Below are 22657 nucleotides of genomic sequence, written 5' to 3'. Positions count from 1 at the left end.
ATTCAGAACTGTTTTAACTGGTCGCTAAATCAACTGTTGTAAGTCGAGGACAACCTGTATATATTTACTCAATTTATAAAGGATCACGTTTCCTCATTTTCTAGCAAGAGCATTTGAGTCTTTTGCTCTCTACACAAAGTGACTATTCATTTTCCTAATCGATAATACTGACAATCTTTTTTGGGATAAAACTTTACTTATTGTATGTAGAACTCCTGCAGACTTTCTGTAGCATCATGGCTCTTGATGCAATTTGAGGACATTAAGATGAACGAACAGATGCCAGTTTTGGACATTTTACCACATGCAGACAAGTGAATGGCAGAAACAATCAGTGAAATATTTATTATCACCAAAATGAATTTTAAGTAATAGAAGGCAAGAAGATATTTTTTATCAAGAGACGCAACAGTTAAGGCATACATGTTGGTTTCAGTTCTGTAATAAATATGCTATAAAATATTATAGGATGTATTTTTGTAAAAAGAGGTAAAGGCACATTACAACGTATTTATTTGAATTCTATAGTTCTATAAGGTTAAAAACCTAGAAAAATATTGGCACTATAAACATTTAGATTACAAAGGCAAGAAGACATCTACCTTCAAGTTTCCTTCCAAAGCTCTTGGTTAGGCCTGCAATGCTGGAACCTTCTACCCATTATACTGGCTATTTGTCTTCTGTTCAATGCAATTTGCAAAATGCTTACCTATTGCATTCAACTGACCAAAAAAAAAAAAAAGGAAACTCATTTTATACTCTTGGTCCCAAAGATTCAAAAAGCATTAAATGCTATAGCAATGTTTTTAAAAGCATTTTCAAATATTTTGTATTTAAGACTACAAAAATGGCTTTGTTGCATAATTGTTACATGAAAATGAGTAAAGCAACATGCCTATTTCTGGACAAGAATAGTGAAAAATCCAAATCATAAAAGAAAAAAGAAACTTAGCATACCAGTAGCTAATATAAATGCCCAAATTATGGCCACGATCCATTTTAGGCTCTATAATCCATGATCTGAATCAGTTTTTCATCTTGTGGGAGTCACAATAGGAAGAAATTCTAACAATTATGAATAATTATATCCAAAAGAAAGATGCATGGATGGATGGATGGATGGACAGACTGATAAAAGTTTCAGAGCGTTCGTGGATTTGCAATTAACATATTTTAAATTCCACCATTTTTATTCTTTCCAGTTCTGCAGTTAATGTTTGGCCTGATAATGTACTGATTCCAAATTTTATAGTGCCCTGAATTGCGTTTTCAAATAAAGTTGTACTTTATAAAACTTACAAAAATAAATAATACACTGAAGACATTTAATGCGACAATTCTCCAGTTGTGAAAATACAGGTAGTAGCTGGACTTGCCTGATATAATCATACAGAGCACAGGACAGCTGTTTTATTCTAAGTTTTCAATAACCCTTGATATTGGATGTGGATTTCAGAGCCAAACTTCTGTTTAATCATAGCAGCAGCTAACTGTGTGTCCAGTGGTAGAACAGCACCAAGTGTTATGCTCAAAAGCAGGGCTATCTCAGACTAAGGTGATGGAAAAATAACAGTGTATATAAAGCTTCAGAGACAGATCGTATCTTCTCAATGATTTTCCTGATGGGGCTATTCTGATTTGTACCGTATTTCACTCTCCTTGCCACTGAACAGCACTAAGTATTGCAGCACAATAGCAAAAGGAGCTGGTATATTTTTGAAAAGAAATAAAATATCACAATAAATTGCATTTAGCATTCATGCCTGAGGTATTAAGATGCAAAAGGAATGTATCAGTTAATTCTGACTCAATCAATTATATGCAGGAAAAAATAACAGCTAAAACATGTTTTCTACCCCTATGAGCAGATTCTGGAACAGAGCCTCATAATTTGAGATTCATCAACCATGATAATGTGTGTGCTTATTTGTTCCTTGCCAAGATGATAAGAATTAAAAATATAGGAATCGTGAGGATTCAATATATAAAATGCCAAAAGCTTTCCTATGGAAAAGGATTGTGTCCTGCACATGCAATCACCTTTCCCTTAAGATTTACTCCAAATTCAAGTTGCCTTAGGGTGCCCCTGGGTTTCCATCCCTACTTTTAAATGCTTCTTTTAGATGATGATGATTTTTGTAATGTTACAAAAAATACTAAGCTATCAGCCATTGCGTGCATAAATCAGTCCTTTAAACCAGTTGTTAACAATTTATTTCCTTTTAAGACACCTTCGTTGGATTTGCTGCACATCTAAGAGAATTCAGAGTTGGATAAATCGAGTCAGTAAAAAAAGGTACGACAGCATTGTAGCTGTCATGACATTTTTTGATACCTCTTTCTACAGACACTCTAGAACAGGGATCCCCAAACTTGGCAACTTTAAGACTTGTGGACTTCAACTCCCAGAATTCTCCAGCCAGCTAGGCTAGAGAATTCTGGGAACTGAAGTCCACAAGTCTTAAAGTTGCCAAGTTTGGAGACCTCTGCCCTAGAACATGGGTGTCAAACTTGATTGCATCACGTGACGTATCGTGGCTTTTTTCTTTTTGCGGAACTGGGCTGGGCCTGGCCTGCGTGTGATGCATCCGGCCCATGGAGTGCCAATTTCACCCCACAGCCCTAGAAGATGGTTAGAAATCAATCCATGTCTCTGAAAAACTTCTCCAGTCAAATTCAGCCCGGGCACTGGATAAGCTAAGACGATCATGATGGATGCTGACTTGAGCAACTGTAGTGGGGAAAAGGAAATGGCCTTGGGGGAGGGGGGGGAGATAGAAGAGCAACTACTAAGACAATAGTCAAATGAAAGAAGGGGCAGAAATGTAACTTGAAAAAAGTTTCCGGCAAGACCCTCTCTAGTTCTCTGATGGATAAAGAGAGGGAAGGAGGAAATGTATTCAGACTCGTAAGATTCTATTACTATATCTTTACAATAAAAGTAGTAGTGACCTACATGACTTTGGTTTCCTAGTCTGGTCTGTACTTTGAAGAGAGGAGTGGAGCTGTGAAAGGGCAATCATTTAGCCTGTAATAATGTTATTAGCACCCAGTTGAGGGGGGTGGAATGCTTGTGGATGTCCTTCATGAAAGAATTTGGCCAAGGCTACAAAGAAACTCAATGTCAAGGATGAGAAAGGTGCATTTCTTGGCCCAAGTTGACCAAAAGGCTATAAAGAAGTTTTCAGAACCAGCACAGCTTTGTGAGCTGTTTCCAAGAGAAAACTGCCAGGGAATTCTCTTGTTGGGAAATGCTGATTGCACCAACTCCATTTCATCTTCATTATCATCATCACCGTCTAAAAAATGGCATACCATGAAATCCTCTGTCTTCACCCCAACAGTATATAAAAGGTTTTGAGGGAGGCCAAAACAACAACCACAACCCTCCACAATGGGAAAGTACAAGTTTATCCCCTGGTTCTTTCTGGGGGTTCAATTTATAGCATTAGAAAGAATCACATGCTCTAATGTGATAATTTGCATAATTTCAATTCTTTTTGGCAAAGGCTGTGAGAGCTGGATCCCTATGGCTTTGAATTCATTATTTTGATCTTTTTTTCTTTTGATGTGTACAGTCAAAACTTGTTTTATGGCATTCCTGGAAATTAAGAAGAAATCGACTATTTAAGCTCTAAAAATGGAAAAGCTGGTCCAGAATCATCGTATGGTCCAGAAAGAAAATGCCCAGCAATCAAAAGATTCCAGACTAGATGAAACATCATAGCACATTCATCAATTAGCAGAGCTCATATTTAAAATAAAGGCACTTTGACAGAGACAGCATAATTAATTATTTTTTTTCCATCGATGTGTAGTATTCTGTCAACACTTTCCATGCTTTTGGCGCCATGAACCCATCAGGGGGATTGTCACCGTCACGAGCCAACTTTCTCATGCGTGTGCCAGAAATGAAGTCAAATTCATTGTGCCTGGTGAAGAACAAATGGAAAATATGAAAGAGGGCAAGCAAATTGCAATAACAAAAACAGCACCCAAAGGCCACATTTCCCCAATCTTTGCTCACTTTCTGTACATTCAAATTGTTCTGACATGGATGCTATTGTTTACATATTACTAAAGAGTAATCATTCACACATACAAATAGCAATTCAGGTTGCTGCACGGTCTGAACAATTCATAATATTTCATTGCTCCATTATCCCAGAATTCAAATTTTTAAAGACTATTCAGAGGCAAATGTTCTCAAACATCCAGGTTATGGCTGTCCCAAATGGTTTTTCTTTTTTTTCCAAAAAGCAACTGGACTTTCTTGGTGTTCACTTTGAAAACGTTTCGCTTCTCATACAAGAAGCTTCTTTAGTTCCTCAGCTTCTTGTACAAGAAGTGAAATGGTTTCAAAGAAAACACCAAAAAAAGTCTAGTTGCTTTTTGGAAGAAGAACACATTTGGGATATTCAGAAGCAAAAAACAACAACCCAAAACTGCATCCCAAGTTAGGATAGTATTTATCACACTTCTCTCTAACAGAAATGGGATACTTATACTTCAGATATTGCAAAATACAATCTCTGGTTCCTGTGCATGTCTAGTAGCATTTAACACATATCACACATCTCTTTATTTACTTTTTTAAAAAAATCACATTTTCTAATTTTCCAACCTAAATCCTGAGCAAGGTGTTGAATATGTATACTGTGAACCATAGTTCAAATTAGGACTAGGGTCAAGACAGGGAAGCAATTTTCACCATTTTTGTCATGTGTTAAGATGACAGTCTTCACTTTCTTTTTTTCTCCCATTTGATCAAAAGAAAAAAATCGAGAAGCTTTTAGTTAAACCTGGTTTAGTGCCTCATGTAAAGGAACACATACCAATTAATAGAAGCTTTGGTCATGATAATGATGATGATGTTATCAGTTCAGTCAGGGCCGACTCTTGGCGATAAATATAATAAAATAAAAATAATAAAATAAAAAAGTAATGGCAGCTTGGTTCCCCTGGTTAGACACCAATGAGGACACAGTTAATGTGAGAAAGGGTTAACTATGGAGTTGTAAGTGGCTATTATTACTTACCTGTCTGGATCATAGAAAACCATTGCTTTTTGTACTTTGTTGTAAGCAGCCACTCGGAAGGGAATTATTTCCACTGAGGTTAGTCCTGGAGCCATACTAAGCACTTTTCCACCTTGTGTGGGTTCATACAGGTCTTTCTTGGTCTCTGGATGTGGCATACCTGCCGGATCTCGACCCACAATGTAGAAATTGGCACCAGCGATCATTCGAGACCTACAATGCCACTGGACCTGCCATAAGAATGAATGTCAGAATGCTATAAAAAGCACTTTGAGGTATCTTAGGCTACAATCTTATACCCACTTACCCAGAGGCCTCAACAAATGGAATGAGATTTACTCTCAAGCAGACTCATTCACATTCATACTGTTTCATGTATTTAAAATATTTCAATACAGTAATAAGAGAGAGAGAGAGAGAGATCTGATATCAGGAACCCCCCTTTTTATCTCTTTGGAAACTTCCATCATGTCATCAAACTCAGATATTAGAAAGGAATGTACCAAGATTGGGTGACACAGTCCTGGCTCTCTGTTATTCCCCCAATCATGTCTGTTCTGAAGTTATCCTAGATTAATTTCTCCTGATTGATAGTCTTAAACTAGATAAAATTCCTATAAATACATTTTAAAACATGAACTGGGAAAGAGAATAAAATACGATGATGGTTTCTCCCTTATTTCTTTCCTACTTTGGGGGATCTTTTCCTACTGTGGAAAAAAAAAGAACCCAGAACAACACTGAAAGAAAATCATGTTCAGGGAGCTAAACTCCATACCTCTGTTGGGCCAGCGTACAACATGGGAGAAGGGAAAATTGCAACGACGGTGGATTTGGGATCCAAGACATGTTCTTCTAGCACTGCAGCATGCTGCTTCATGCGCCAATCCAAGGGGACATCATCTTCCTTGGTCCATCCACCAAGAGGATGCAGGAGCAACACTGGATGTTTGTAGCCCCTTTCCAGCAGCCGGCGTTTAGTATCCTGCATTAGCAGAGCATGTCCGTTGTGCACCGGATTACGGAGTTGGAAAGCAAAAACTGCATCTGAAATATAAGGAACATGGCATTTTGGGAGGGTCAGGAACACATTAACTGGAAAGGGCTGTGACAAGCGGAGAGTGGCTTATACACAGCAGCTACCTGCATTCATCTCTCTGAACTTTTCCCTCAGCTCCAATGGAGTCAAGCGGTACTGGTCCAGTCCATCGTTCCATTTTATTCTCTCCAGCACAAGGAGTTCGCCCCCAGCAAGCCAGTCTCCACTCTCCATCACCATCTATCAAAAAGATATTACCAGGAATTAGAAAAAAAAACTATTCAACTATAATAATTCAGCCTCTGTGTAAAACTCATTAATATTGCAGAGATTACAGGATTTTCAATTCTCATAATTGTATCCCGGGTTATGTTAATTGGAACTAGAAGTTAGGGTCAAACAATATCTAGATGCCCTAGGTTCCTCTACCTCAGATGTAAAGTAAGGGAAAATAACAAATTTGTGGATATTACTATTTAAAGCAGGGGTGTCAAAGTGGCTTTCTTGGAGGGCTGGATCAGCATTGCCCTCCACAGGTCAGCTGAGGGGGGAGGAGACAGGACGGATGGCCTCCTGCAACACCCTGCTGGCCAAAATGGGGCACAGCCCACACCATTTTCGCCGATAGGGTGCTGCTGGAGGCCGTCCAGCCCAAGAACAGGGCACAGGGGGCCACTGGGGCCCCCCACACCCCCATTTCACTAGCAGAGGCACCATGGGCCAGATTTCCAGGTTTCCTTTGCTATTTCCAGGCCGGCCTTGCAGGCTGCAGGCTGGATCCTGGCCTGTGGGCCTTGAGTTTGACACTCCTGATTTAAAGAAAAGACAGGGATCAAGCCAGGGTTGAGATTCCACACGCTGCTAATGTAGAGAAAGTAGGTGAACTGACAGATTACTTTCATCCATATAAGCTATAGCTGATTTCATAGACATAGCACACAAAGCACGCACTCTGCTAGAGTGAAGTTCCCTGAGGATGGGCTCCAGCGTTAGTCTGAAAGCTCAGAAGACTAAACCTCGGGTCCCCGTGACTGACCCAGATTGGATCCAGCAATAAACACCTAGTTGATTTTTGAGGCCATCGAAAAAGGGTCCCGGTATGTGTCCCAAAATCTGAAGTGTACTATTTTGGGATTACATACAGTTAGTCCTTTTCCATTGTGGAGTTTATTGAAGGAATGCTCTCCTTCTTAAATTTGTGAGGCACGTATTATGACAGCTTTTAGTATCAGTTGAAAACTTTTGTCTTCACCCAAGCATTCCTTGTGGAAATACTGCGTGAATGGATCTGTGTTAGTTGCTTTCTCCCACAAAACCTTTTAAATGAATATCCCGTGATATGGTTGTGATATATTGTTTGCATTACTGCTGCATATTGCTTTTTGTAAACCGTGTGAAGGTCCATTGGCACAGGAAATGAAATGAAATAATACACTAACTTAACAAGTAAGCAATTCAATTCAAATCAATTTAAAGTTAATAAATCAAGTTGAGCGACAGTTGATAGGATGAAAAATATCCGAAATGTGCGCACTGAAAAATAGTGACCTATGGTGTTTTTTTACACTTGTGACCATTGAAGAATCCCAAAAATTGGGACACTTGGTAACTGGCTCATATTTTCGATGGCTGCAGTGTCCCGGGGTCATTTCACCTTTTGTGACCTTCTGACAAGCCAAGTCAATGGGGAAGCCAGATTCACGTAACTGGGTTACTAACTTAACAAACGCAGTGATTCACTTAACAACTATGGAAAGTTTGTAAAATGAGGCAACATTCATTTAGCAACTGTCTTGCTTAGCAGCAGAAATTTTGGGCTTAATTGTGGTCGTACATCGAGGACTTGCTATGAATTAAAGTTCTTGACCATATTAAATGCTCTGCACATCCTTAAATTGGAAACTGAGGTTGACAATAGCTTGCTGTTAAGTACTAGGACTTTTGTTTCTATTTGCCCTCATTTTATGCAAACTAGCAACATTTTCTAGCCCCAGATCGAGATAAGAAATGTATTTGTTTGTTATGTTCATCATCACATTTTGGAATTGCCCATCTCCCTCACAGCAGGATTCTGGGCAGTCTACAATAAAATATTAAAACATAAAAGCAGTAGATAAAGGTTAAAATTTTAAAAGAGACAGGGATGATATGAATGAATTGAAAGCAGAAGGCGGGGCTTTCAAAGCGCTAAGCGGCCCCAAGGCTGCATGCTTTTCTGTCCTCCCCAAGCAAGCCTGCAAAGCCAATGTTGTACCTCCTTTCCAGAAGGCCAGGAGAGTGAGAGAACAGCAGAGGAGATTCTCTTCCTGGACCCCACCAGTTGGAATTATTTTTCTTTACTCTATAAATCGGGGGTGTCAAACTGGATTGGGCCAGATCAGTGTAGTTTTCCTCTGCGGGATGGCTGGCTGGCGGGCGGGGGGTGGGGTGGAGGAGACTGCAAGGACAGCCTTCTGCAGCATCCTGCCAGCCAAAAGGGGCCACGGGAGGGGGGGAGGGAACGCAGCCCATTTTTGCTAGCAGAGGGACCACGGGCCGGTCCTTTGCTATTTCCAGGCCGGCTCTGCGGGCCAGATCTAAGCACCCCACGGGCTGCATTTGGCCTACGCGCCTTGAGTTTGACACCCCAGCTTTAAATAGATGAAGCTCTGAACAAGCTAGCCAGGTTAGATAGTGACATTCTGTCTAAAAGCAGAAAAATAATCAGGGGACAGTACATTCCATGGTTTGGAGTACATTCCTGTAGCCAGTTCTTAGTATTTCAAATTTTTCCCAGTAAGGATTTAGTCTTCATTCATATTGACTACGGTCAGTAACAATAGAGAGTAGTGAAAAATATCATCATGCACTGAAGGTATCAACAACCCGAGATACTGTCATAAAATTAAGGGCCGCTTTAATGTGTCGATGAAGACTCAATCATCCAGGCCAAGAATGTCTAAATGGTTTAATCACGGCAACTGGCCAAAATTTGTTAATCTGAGACATTTTGTTGCTCATCCAAGCAACTTCATCAGACAAAATAAAAAATTAGATAGTCAGAGAATCGTTGGAATGTCCCAACTCTTGCGATGCCAACTTCAGAGGTTTCTCTCTGTCTATCTAATTTTTTATTTTTTTTATTTGTATTTATTTTGACTGCTTAAATTGCTTGGATGAGCAACGAAACGTCTCAGATTAACACATTTTAGCCCCGTTGCCATGATTTAACCTTTCAGATAGGCTGCTGTAATGGCCCAAAGCCTTCTCTTGCCTGTGAAAAGGGACGGGGCTTCAATCAGGTGGCTGTGACTGCCATCTTGATCCAGTCCATCAAGATGCCACTGAATGAGATAATTTATTTATATTTCTGGAGGCAAAAGAAAAAAAAATATGGAACCAATTTGTGCTTACTTTTACATGTGGGTGCTTTGCGCAGGTGGTTCCCCAAACACGAGCACAGCGCTCTTCCTTCCTGTGTTCAAAAAATTCTGGATTTTTAAGGATTGCCACCCTCCGCCCATTGTACTCCAGAGTGAATGCGCTGCATCCTTCCAGACGTTTTTTGTCTTCAGTAGAGATTGGAAGTACAATTGGTATGCTCAGGTTAATAACTCCATCTGTGTGAAAATAAATAAATGCAATCAATTAATTTAAAATTAATTTTTAAAAAAGGGGGTAATTGGCTATGTTTTATTTGAAATCCCTAGAAAAGGAGATTCCTAACGGTAGGCTCTCTGAACGGTTAAACACTTGATTTTTGTAATTATCTCTTTATTTTCTAACACAACACTTGCAAACTATCTCTAATATTCTTATATTTAGTAGCATAGTTTTCTGTTTTCTATGAGAAATTGAGGATCTCAAGATGTATGTAGGACACATAGAGCAAAACTTCCAAATAAAAAATGTTTCTTCCTCTTTCACAAAATATCCTCTGTATAAATATTTTGAAGGAAAACCATTCAAGTTTTAATACAATAATTTCACTTGAAGGGCATTATCCACTCGGTATGCTTTGTAAAGCTAAATATCTAGTAGTAATTATGAATCTCAGACTGAAGATCAATCACATCATTTAGATTTGGTTCTAATAGCTGGCCTCTCTCATTTAATTGTATATGTTATATTTGTGTTCTTTCTGATCTGCTTGTCTTTAATACTAGGAATTGCTCTTTCTTCTCCTTTTTTGAACAGACTCCTGTTGAATCATTTCCTCAATTTTAGTTGGTTGTGAAGGTCAGTTCTCAATATAGTATTTTTTTCCTAAATCACTGCTGGAATCAAACAATTAACATTCTACCGTCCAATTCATGAACTTCCTAGGATAACCTACAATATAAATCTAACAAAATGGACAAAACCAAAAGTGTATAGGAATGCTCACTCAGTTCTAAAGAGAAGGCAAAAAGCATTTCCACAGTTCTTATTTAAAGCTCCAATATGGCCTTCATTTTTGATATTAGAGTCCTTCACCGTTCACTGCTTACTTTCTCCACCATTTCCATGCTTCTCATTTAATACTATAGGACACAAAATCTTTTTAGGTTTAGCTTTTCACAAGCTCATTTCCACAATGCAACAGATTACTCCGCCTCATCAGACATAAATTACTGACACAGCTGTGCAATGTTAAGTTGTGCAATAGTGTCGTGACATCACTTCTTGTCCTTTGGGGCTTATCCTATCTATTTGTTTGCCTCAGAACATCGGGAATTACATTTTTTTTCTTCCTTTTTGTTTGGTTCTTCAAATGTCCTTCTTTAGTTTAAGTCATTCACTTCAGCCCCTTGCTATCAAGCCTCTGTCTGGATGCATGCAATGAAGGGAATCTTGCTATTTCATTGAGTAACTCAGTCTACTATCAAATGCTCCTAACAATTAGAAACTCTGCCTCCCCATAACTTAAATCCCACACCTTTTTTTTTTACTCCTGAGCTCCAGAAGAAGAGAGAATAGTGCCGACCTTTTTCTTTTGGAAGCGTTTGTAGAGAGCACTTACTTCTTAAGGTGAAACTAGCCCATGTGCTTCAATCTATCTTTACAGAAATTGCTTTCTAGTTCCCAGATTAACAGAATAACAGAGTTGGAAGGGACCTTGGAGGTCTTCTAGTCTACCCCCCTCCCCCACTCAAACAGGAAACCCTATAACATTTTTTAAAAAAAACTCCCATTGGATCACCCACCTCTTTGTTATCCTTCTCTGAACTTTTACAATGTGTATGAATCCTTTTTAAATTGTCCAGAGGAACGACTACTGCCGTTGGAATATTGCTGTTTTTCATTTATTTTATTTTTAATCTTAACAATAGTATTGTTAATAGATTAATTTATTAATAAATTGTGATTTTTGTAAGTTGCTCAGAGTCTATAGGTAAGAGCTGCAAAGGAGGCTGAGAATAAAATAAAATAAAATAATCTTACTAGATACATTACTTAATGGCCAATAAATAATAAATGAAGTTGCCCAGGGTTGTTGGATATGAGACGAGCGGCAAATAAATTCCATAAACAAATAAAATAAACTGGAGCTTAAAACCACATATACCTTTTTTGCAGCCATAGTGTTTTTTGCAACACTATTGACTAATCATCTTCTTTTAACAACCCCATAATCCCTTGCGGGGTGCAATCTAGGCAACTGAATTGAGCTAGCAGAATGTTTTAAATGGCCGGATGCCCTTCCTGATGCCAATGAGGAGTTTTGTTCAGCAGATAAATTCTCAGTGTGCCCAGAGAAATATCTGCCTCTACCTAGTATCAAACTCATAGCCTCCTGGTTTGGGGTAAGAGTTCCATCTCTAGGCCAACGCACCACTATTGACTAATGTTCCTTTGTAATCAATCAACCATGTCGTCCAATTCTTTTTCATACTGTTTTTACCAAGCTGGATACTCGTTTTATACGGGGGCATTTTGTTTCAGTTTCCTAAATGTGTGACTTTGCATTTGTCTCTGTAAAATTTACTTCTGTTATTTTCTGCCTACTGCTCTAACCTATGAAGATGATTTTGAATGTCATTTCTGTCTTCTAGTTAACCCCACCTAACTTTATGTCATCTGCAAGTTTGACAATATTCCCCTTTGGTTCGTCCACCATTCCTTAATAAAAAAACAACTGATTAGCACAAATTGTGAGAGTGCATCACACTTCCTGTTTGAAAAGAAATCATCAATGAGGGGTTGTAGTTGTTATGTCAACCAGCTGTGCTTAACTAGCGGGCTAATTATATACTTTTCAAATGCCTTGTTGAAGTTATATCTAGAGCTTCCTGACATCTGGTTCTGTTGAAATATCCTTTTTTTGAAGTCCAAATTATACACTCAGCTTCAGTTTTGCTTATTATCAAGAACTTTGCCATTACATGACTGCTGTTTAAAGGAGGGAGGGAAGGAAGGAAGGGGGAAAGGCCCTCTGAATTACAAATATAATACATTGTATTTCAAGTTCTCGGTTCATGAAATAGAATCAATTAACAAATTAGAAATGAAGCTTATTTAGCCATTGAATTTGATTTCAAAATTATTGGATGCTGTGACCATTCTCGCTTTCTCTGAAATAATTCTGATTATACTGAGCATGGGTTGGATCCAAAGATATTCAAGTGAATTGCTTTTACCTCATCACACTGTCCTCCCAAGCTTAGGGTTACATGTGACAAAGCAAGCATTAAAGAATAAAGCTGCATCGTTGTAGGCAAAATAATTTTTTATTTATGCCGTGCCGGTGGTGTGTGTGTGTGTGTGTGTGTTTGTGTGTGTACATTTCCATATGGAAAAACATTCTCCAAAATAACTGGAATGGAAAACAAATACAGCTAGTCAAGGACTACCTGTACTCAGGTAATGGTAATGGTCACTTAGAGACCATTCAAAGTTATGACAACACTGAAAAAAGTGGCTTTTGACTGTTTTACATACTTACGATTGCTGTACCATGGTCACGTGATCAAAATTTGGCCACTTGGCAACTGACTCATCTTTACGATGGTTGCAGTGTCTCAGGGTCATGTGATCATCTTTTGCAACCTTCTGACAAGCAAAGTCAAGCCAGATTCACTTAACAACCGTGTTACTAGCTTCAACAACGGCAGTGATTAGCGTAACAACTGTGGCAAGAAAGGTCATAAAATGGGGTAAAATTCACTTAACAAATGTCTCACTTAGCCACATAAAAGTTGGGCTCAAATTGTGGTCGTACGTTGAGGATGTAGAAACCTTCCTTGCAGCTTTTCAATCTCAGTTTCAGACAGGAGCTGGGAATGTGCAACTAGAGCTCTGTGATGCCACTAGATGGCATCCACAGAACACTATCCATCCACTCATTTTTTCTAAAAAAAAGACCACTTCCATAGGATCATGTGAGACTTTGGTTTTCTCTCATGCTGTCTTGAAGTATCAAGATCTTATTACAGTTTGGGATGCTTTTTTTAAAAATAGGAAAGGCCTCCACACTATTACATCCAATGGTGCATAGTGTCTGAAAATATTGCTCTATACAGGCCAGTGCAAAAGGAACAAAAAATATCGCTGTAAACTCTGAAATGTAAATTGGGGCTTCTGAAAGTAGTTGACTACAAGCATTTGCTTCTGGGAAACTTTACATTCTAACAATATGCAAATGTTAATTCAGATACAGCTTGGGTACTTTGTAAAACGGGTTTGCTCTGTACATGTGCAAAGGATATTAAAATAGTTTCACCCAGAACAAAGAACCATAAATGGAAAAATGTCTCTGGATGATGGCTAACTTTTTTGGGTTTCTAAAGTCTAATGGAAAAATTCCTTCCTGGCTTCATAGACATAGAATAACAAGAGTTGGAAGGGACCTTGGAGGTCAACTAGTCCAACCCCCTGCTGATGATGGGCACCTTTGAATCCAAGCCACAACACAGACTCTATGGTCCTTGGGTTAAATGTCATTATCTACAGATCATACTGCATCCATGCACAACCAGAAAGTTTTCAGAAGTGGTTATATTTATACTATGATTCAACCAGATGTACTTTTCTTTGTTTAACTCTTCCAACGGCATACTCTTATGTTTTTTTTTTACAAACACATTTTGGAGAGAAATTCACAAAGACTGGGTTGTCGTGTATTTGTTTCCATAAAACTGGGTTTTAAAAGGTGATTAATATATTTGTAATTGATAATTCACTAAGTCATCTTACTGATGTCAGATGTGATATGCAGAAAGTCTTTCAAGTGTGTAACCCTCGACCCTAGAACATTCTTCTGAGTCAGCTATGGAAACTTTTTGAGACTTCTCATTCTTGCTATCTCTCTTAGAAATCTTCTCCTAATAACTAAATGTCTGCTCCCTAGAATATCACAATGGGGAACGCTGTGTTAGGATGTAAAATTCTAGAAAGAAGGTGGTGATGATCACAAGATAATAGACTTCAGGCTATGACTGGTAAGCCGCCTTGGGTCAGTGTTTGTTAAGTTGTGTGTACCCAAACTATTGAAGAAGAAGGCAAGAAGCAGGAGAAGAAAGAGAATGAAAATTAAGAGTTGCCCCTTTGCAAGCCAATTAAAATGTTGGAAAAGCACAGTGTAACTGGTTGGATCATGAATACAACTTATTATGATTCTGGACTTCTACATCAAAATTTCATTTCAGGAAATCTGTCAATTAATCTTTTCAAATTATTTTCATAGCATAGCAAAAACAACTGAATACATACCAAGCTTGAATATATTAATTTTACCCACTCCTGGCAAAATATAAAGATAAATAACAATCATATTTTAATTGCTTTCTTTCTCAATCACAAAGAGCTTTCAAAATATCAAGATGACACTTAAAGTCTAAACATGGTTTTCAAGATCGCATGATGAGGACCAATCTACAAAGATGGATCCACAGGTAAATGGGTCCATGTGTAGATGTAAGTAGCCAACATATCAATGTTGTATCATGCATGTGGCCAACTGAAGCAGTCCTCTGATGAAGTTGAGAATATGGACTGCAAGAAGCTACATTTGAGTGAAGACTCTGGGATTTTCCCTTTGATTTCCGTAAGGACCATTGTAAGATAAGTAAAGTTGAAACATTATGCATCTTCCCAGCTTAGTAAAACTGGATCTTACCTACAACCTAGCAAACTAGGATGTAGTCAAGATCTTACTTAAAGTAGATGCCAATTTCCACAAAATTAAAGGTGGTATAAATAAGAAGTATCTGGTCCTTATACAGTTTTTGCATATCATTCATTTTCACCTATGGTACACAGGAGAAATATGACAGAGGGAAACAAAGCTTCAGCAATGTGCTTGTTCAGTAAAATATTTCACATATCTATTAAACTGTTTTCAGTTCATCTTTAAAATTCTTTTTATTGCTTTATTAGTTCTTGACAGCTGTTCATTATGCTCACTAAGCCGTCTAAGATCATTCAAGGAGATTCACGAAAAAGGAGCAATTTGAATCTAGATAGCCCTACAGCCAGTAAAATTATTTCGTGGCCTTTAGGACCAGAGTGAATCCAAGATTTATTGACTTGGGTGTACACATGATCTAGGATTTGACTTGATCTGATCTGGCAATTTACCTGTCTATGATCAGCATTTTTTTTCTAGTTTATTATAATTACTGGCCTCAAAAGAAAAGAAAAAGGTACTAATTTCATTACACACGAATCAAAGAATATTCTTAATGAGAATTTGGTTCTTTTCAAATATTTTTTCCCAAAAGAATGCCTAAGGATAATGCTTATGAATTAGTATATCATACCATCAAGCAAAGTGCCAAAATGGATAACTTGCAAATATTCTTTCTCCCGCATAAACCCTTTGAGTGGAGTGGCCCAACCTTCACTTAGGACTTGAACCCACTGTAGATCCAACTGGAAAATAAAGACAGCACAGCACATGACATATGCACATGAAAATAAGGAATTAACAGAACAACAGAATTGGAAAGGGCCTTGGAGGTCCTCTAGTCCAACCCCTTGCTCAGGCAGTGGACAAATGGCTGTCCAATCTCTTCTTTGAAACTTTCCAGTGATGGAGCACCCACAACTAGTGAAGGCAAGGCGTTGCACTAGTTTATTGCTCTTACTTGACAGGAGTGCCGTTTTCAGCATTTCAATACAACACTTTGAAAATAATTTCCTCATTAGCTATCAGAATGCTCTCAATTAGGATCACTTAGATAAAATCAGAAGTATTTCTTTCAAAAACGAGCATGGATATAATGTACCTACCACTTCGGAAAGTTATTCCTTATTCACAGGAAAATATTTGAAGACTCAGTCCTAATGTATCAGGACACTATTAATTCAGTTGCTGAAATTCTTATTAGGGGCTGGTTTAGAAACCAGGAAACTCTGAGTTCTAATCCTGCCTTAGTCATGAAGGCTACCTGAGTAACCTTGGATCAGTCACTCTCTCTCTGCCCAATCCACCTCACAGGACTGTTGTTGTGAGGAAAAGAGGAGGAAGAAGCCTTGTATATGTTTGCTATCTCCAGTAATTTATAAAAATAATGAAGATACAATATAAATAAATAAATACTCTTCTCCTTTTAATCTCAGTAACACAGTGAGCATCTTGCTTATGGTAAAATAATTCATTTTGTTGTTTGAGGCAGCTTTCAAGAGCCTGATAAAGATTATAACAGAATTCTGCAAAACCGTGGCACTTTATTTACAGGAGATCTATAGTGCCTTGAAGGCCAGCAGGACCAAAGAATAGTATTCTCTTAAATATACAATGTATATTTCTCTCTCTCTCTCTCTCACACACACACACACACACACACACACCAAGATACCTTTCACGTTTAAGATGTGCAAAGGGAAAGAAACCTTGTATATTAATTTTCTTCTAAAAATGCCTGGTATGCTCATATAACATTGCCTCTAAACCAAAAAACAGCCCTTAGCCTTTCCTTCCATCTTTCACCCTTTTTATCTGGATTTTTAAAATGAAAAAAAGTTTTTTTAAAAATTGAAATTTGAAGCAGAAATCTGCTTCCCACTAGAAAAGCCCCCACAAAAGGATATTTCCCTTACTCTGCTCATCCTTAATACTTTGAAGATGGCAAATATGGGAAAGTAGTTTGCTTAAATCTAAGAACACATAGGACAAAGTCCCCCTTCCCTGTTTAGATAGTTAAGTGGAGGGTTTTCCTCTATCAGAATCACACTGTTCTTTATTTCTTACCTTGGTAATGTTTATAGATGGCAAAGTACCAGCTTTAGCCCAAGTTTGTTCCACTTTATTTTCAGGCACAAACAGCTCAAGCACATCTTTAATTGCAGTGGAAGGAACAAGGTTCTAGGAGAGAAAGAAAAACATAAGCAATAAATTCCCCCTTGTGAAACATGGATTGGTTAAGCACAGACCTGGAAAAAGTGAAAATAGTATTTTTGGGGGTGGGGTGGGGGGGTAGATTAGGGTTTGTTATTGCAAACCAGCATATGATACCTGCTCTTGCAGGAGCTCCACAATAGTCTGGATGCATTCAGTCACTGAAAAAATGTTGGTTTTCAGCACAAGTTCAGGCATTTCTGGTTTCTCATACTCTGAATCGATTCCAGTGAATCCTAGAAAAGAGTCGGATATTCATTGGTGTAAGACAATAAAGTTATGTTCAAACTTCAAGTCAAAGATTAAACAGGACAATCATAGGAAAAATGGCTTTTCTGTCTTCTGTATCAACTGCTTTCAAAATCTCATCAGGGACTTCCCAATATTTTTCCCCTAGCTAATATAGATTTATAGCTACCTGTTGGAGCCTCCCTTCTCACCTGAACCAGAAACTTGCTCAGCTACGTAGTCATTACCCAATCCCATCATTCAAGTCGAATGACATGAGCAATACAAGAATTCACAGAGTTCTGATGCATTAGGACATTGCATTTAGGAGCAGGGGTGTAAAAGAAGGGAGATTATGTAGATAGTGCATATTGCAGCCAGGATGAGAGGATCAAACCTTTGATTTCTCCAGCTCGTGCTTTTTTGTATAGGCCTTTCACGTCCCTACTTTCACAGATATTGAGAGGTGCGTCCACAAAAACTTCAAAGAAAGGTAGCCCAGCTATCTCATGAATCTTCCGTGCATTCTCACGGTCCTGTAAAAAGGAACAAAATAATGATCAGTAATGTAGGTAACTCACTATTCCTCTTCTATTGCGTAAATATGAAGAGATCTACACAAATACAGAAATACGAAACAGGATAGTCAAAGTGTTTTCTTTTTTCTGTTTCTGACTTTGTCTCTCTCGCACATATACTGAGTTTTACCCGTATTTATCGGCAAAATAGATAAAGGTTGGGTTACAAGGCCTAGAGTCTTCGTTTCACACACACATTCCAATTCTACTGATCCTTTTTTTAAAAAAACATATGGCTTGAGCCAGAGAGAAAGAAAGACTGAAATGGTATCAAATTCCCATAAGTAAAATTTTGATTGAGCTAAATGAAACATGTGAAATCCAGTGTCTTGGGATAGTTTTCTACTGGTGAAAGCTGGATTTAAAGATATTAGAAAGAAGCACACATCAGGATGTTACATTCCCAAAGACAAAAAGTTTTACAAGAAGATGTGTGCCGCATAACAAATAAAACATTTTTTTAAAGGACAGAATAATTTTCCAGACAGATTTACCTTTGAAAAAGGAGAAATGAAACTAGTAATGCAAACTAAGCCAGCATCTGCAAATAGTTTGGCAACTTCAGCAATACGGCGGATATTTTCTTCTCGGTCATCAGCAGAGAAACCTAGATTCTTGTTGAGACCATGACGAATGTTGTCCCCATCAAGAGAGTAGCAAGGGATGCCATGAGACACGAGGTATTCCTCAAGGGCAAACCCAATGGTTGTCTTACCAGCACCAGAAAGACCTGTTAATCATAGGTAAACATTTTTTTTAAAACTGTGGTGGTTCAGCCCTGCTTTTCCTAAATTCACAAGTATACCATATAAATAAAATTTCAAACTATGAAGAATGTATTAATCTTTTTTTATTCTTTGCAGCCAGGTTACCTAATTAATCAAAAACAAAGGAGCATATACATTCCTTTGGTCCTTCAGTTTTATTAAATACTTTTCTAAGATCTCTTTGTAGCTTTACATTTTGGTAAAATAAATAAATGACGCATACACTAGACTTATTAAAGCTTTCAAAATGTTTTATACCTCCTGGAAGGTCAAGTACAAGTCACAGCATTTCATATTTTAAAAGATGTTAAGCACATCCTTTTCAGAACTGAAAAGAATTTACGTTTATCACATAAATCGCACACAATCCACCTTATGTTAATTTGTCAATACATTCCACAGAGTTACCAGGTTATGCATTTATGAACTTTGCATCTTATTATAACGTCTACTTTTGAGCAGCCAAAATCTAGATAAAACCATTAGGTGGCAGCCAACAGATCCAGAAAGTCCTCTAGCAGTCACCTGGATTCCTGCAGGTCCATTTGGCAGCCTTATTTTTTCTCTCTAATGCAATAGAAATAATATGAGCCTTCCCCAGGTATTAATTTCCTGAGCTAGAAGAGAGCACAATACCTGTTAGCCATACTGTGCAGCCACGAAATCCACCTTTTGTGCCCAAAACTTGTCCTCTCTTGTTTCTGCTAACATGATGGGCTTGGTACACCACATTGGTTGACCTTTGGAGGTTCTGAGTATATAAACCAAAAACAAAAATTGTTGGTTTAGTAGCAAATAAAAGAGCACGCTCCAGTATGAACGTGATGCAAAACAGCACCCCAGGAAAAGTACATTATTCAAACCTCACAGAAACACACACCTATATGCTAATATGTATACATGCGCCTGCGTGTTTCTTATGTCTTTGTCTTCAGAAGTATTTGCCTCAGGAAACTAATAATAAAGAGACAGAGGACACCTTGCAGGGACAAAACATTACACAGAACAGAAGCTCCTATCACAACTTGGTCCATTAGCTTAGCTTTTGCTGTGGCAAAAGAAAGCAAAGGTGGTAGCAATAGTAACAGGCACTCTGCGTGCAATCCTGAAACATCTGGAGCACCATATGAACACCATCAGCATTGACAAAATTGCCACTAGTCAATTGCAAAAGGCAGCTTTACTTGATACAGCTAAAATCTTGCAACAATATCTTTAAAACCATCAAACCACCTTTGCCTGTCCCAGGTCCTTTAGAAGGACCCAATAGTGAATAAAAATGTCACATCCGGTCTAAACATCTCCCTGACTGTGAAACAAACTTAAATATTTTTTTTTAATAAGTACAGTCCTCATTAACTTTTACAGCTATGCTGGAGGGTAGGTCAATATTTTTATTCCCGTATTGAAGGGTGCAAAGAGAAAATATGGCTCTTCTAGATGACCTAAGGAGCTTTATCAATTAAGAGAAAGCCAAACAGAGGTTTCCCAACTCTTGTGTTCTGCTCCCCAGGTACCTCAAATCTTGTTGGTTTTGGAACCCACATCCAGTTCTTATCCTCTTCCAATTGCTCAAACAAGCTGCCTGGGGGAAATTGCAGTATTGCTCAAGATAGGAGTGGACTCTGAATGTTATTGGAACTCCTTGACTTGCAGAAATTCCATCTGAGTCCAGAATCCCTTTTTGACCTGTTCTTTTTTCCTCCGTTTAGCTGAATCATTCTTAAAGAGACAGAACTCCTTAGTAACTGGATTTTTAAGCACTGTAACTCCATACCCCTAATTTATCCCCCCCGCATGTCTTCAAATCTATTGCCATCAATAATGCCAAAAATTACAACACTGTTTATGTTTTTTTGTGTTTGTTTCACTGATAGATTAACATTTTATGTTGGTTTAGATTTATTAAATATGCCAGGGAAGTCACATTTGAAACAACATCTAGAGCCCGCCCAACTTTATTTCTGAGTAAGAATTCTATAATAGAATCTTATTGTGATTGTACTATCACCTTAAAACAACAACAATAAAAGCCGAGTCTGATCTACCAGTGGAGAAAGGCTTCTGAAAACTGACAGAAGAGAAACCACTCAGCAATTTCTAATCAAAATTTAGCTTTATATTTTTAAAAATATTTTTATTAAGCTTATCAAAATATAAAGTTCAAATGAAAATAAAGTAGTGGGGAAACGGGAGGAAAAGGGGGAGAGAAAGAATTGTAGGGCAAAGGGGAAAAAAGAAAAAAAAGCATTGACTTTCGAGTCTTTTTTAGCATAATAAAAAAAACAAAAACAAAATTACAGCCTTGACTTTTGCATACTTTTACATACTTAATATGGATTAGCCATTTCTACAACAACAAACTTATCAGCAAAACCCAAAGTCAAAGTTTCATTTCTTTTTCATCTCAAGCACAACATCCAGAAGCAGTTTCCAAGTAGAAACTAAGTTGGATATGTTCTTTCTTTATTAGAGCAGTTAATTTAGTCATCTCTGTTAGTTCTGCCACTTTTTCCAGCCATTCATCCATTGTGGAAATTAAAATACCTTTCCATTTTTGTGCATGAAGCATTCTTGTTGCTGTCAACATATGTAACAAGGTCCCAGATTTTATTTTTCAAGTTCTTTGTCCATAAAATCCGAAAGTCTCTGATTGAATTTTTATATTCACTTTAAGAATCTTCTGTATTAAAATGTGAGTCTTACCACAATGTTCCTTTGCTAAAACCTAGCTTTATATTATTCCTATAATATAAAGTAAAAGTTGTTATGCAAGCATTAGCTTATGACAGAGCTGGATGCGTATTGTGGCCTTGAGGCTTTTTAATGGTACATCTGTGTCCCAGATCAAAATATTTGGATGAAATATGTGGGAGCTACAAATCTCAGATTTCTCAATTAATATAGCCAAAGTTTAGCTGGGAGTTTTGGGGAATTAGAGTCCCACCATATCTGGAGACAACGAGATTGGGAAAACCAGGCCAGGACGTTCTGCATCAGAACAGAACATGGAACAAGAAGTTCTGTTTGAACTTTCCTCACTTTGTTTTCCCAAATGAGCAGTGGCACATGTTTGGACAGTGTAGAATTGCTAGATTGTTCTGTCTTCTTTTCTGTTCCACAGGACCTCTTTGTCATTTACAGAACGTGAACAGCTTCTGCACAAACCTCATGGTTTCACCTAAGATTACAGATCACTGCCAAATCACTGACAGGATTTCGTTCAGTATAGTCTACGCAAACAGTAGGGAAACTATTTTACCCACCGGTATGAATCTTAGCACTTTTCTCTTATTAATTTTGGCACCGTTATATCAGACTTTCCTTTTACAAACATGGAACATAGAATGTCTCATAAGAAATTCAGTCCAACCGTTATCCTCAAATAAGCAGTGATTCAGCATAGGCTAGACTGATACTTCATTTTGCATCTGCAAGCGGAACAAAATAATACTTTTCAGTGAACTTATTTTTTAACCAACCAGTGTGAGAAATCTAGCAAAGTTCACTTTGATATTTTTAGATCTTTTCATCTGTGAAACTAGAAAACTTGACTAAGAATTGCAACCAAACATTTAAATGTTTATCGAAACTACATTCTGAATAATTTATAGATTTTTTTAAAAAAATTATAATTATATTAGGGTCATTTCTGCTCTTATAACAGCATTATAACACCAGGCCACAATTAAAATGGCATAAGGCCT

General features: G+C 37.8%; 1 protein-coding gene across 6 annotated transcripts in view; it reads right to left on the bottom strand.

Moving 5' to 3' along the window:
- Window positions 1-319: 319 nt before the first annotated feature.
- Window positions 320-22657, bottom strand: part of PAPSS2 (3'-phosphoadenosine 5'-phosphosulfate synthase 2) — a 45258-nt gene continuing 22920 nt past the window's right edge. For 3 of the 6 annotated variants that reach the window (XM_026719923.2, XM_026719922.2, XM_026719924.2), the window contains exons 2-13: window positions 19587-19701; window positions 18678-18913; window positions 18003-18141; window positions 17495-17613; window positions 17231-17344; window positions 15798-15909; window positions 14749-14778; window positions 9472-9677; window positions 6183-6318; window positions 5818-6086; window positions 5040-5269; window positions 320-3932 (exon numbers count right to left, since the gene is read on the bottom strand). In XM_026719923.2, the coding sequence (XP_026575708.1) occupies window positions 3794-3932; window positions 5040-5269; window positions 5818-6086; window positions 6183-6318; window positions 9472-9677; window positions 14749-14778; window positions 15798-15909; window positions 17231-17344; window positions 17495-17613; window positions 18003-18141; window positions 18678-18913; window positions 19587-19701 (1845 nt within the window). In that variant the 3' untranslated portion in view covers window positions 320-3793. The remainder of the gene's footprint in view (window positions 3933-5039; window positions 5270-5817; window positions 6087-6182; window positions 6319-9471; window positions 9678-14748; window positions 14779-15797; window positions 15910-17230; window positions 17345-17494; window positions 17614-18002; window positions 18142-18677; window positions 18914-19586; window positions 19702-22657) is intronic. The other 3 variants (XM_087932358.1, XM_026719925.2, XM_087932357.1) reach the window with 1 other exon arrangement.

Source organism: Pseudonaja textilis, chromosome 4 (genome assembly GCF_049901715.1).
Source record: "Pseudonaja textilis isolate UNSWEBS1 chromosome 4, rPseTex1.2, whole genome shotgun sequence".
NCBI classification, from domain to species: domain Eukaryota; kingdom Metazoa; phylum Chordata; class Lepidosauria; order Squamata; family Elapidae; genus Pseudonaja; species Pseudonaja textilis.
This window is presented reverse-complemented; position numbering and strand designations above follow the sequence as displayed.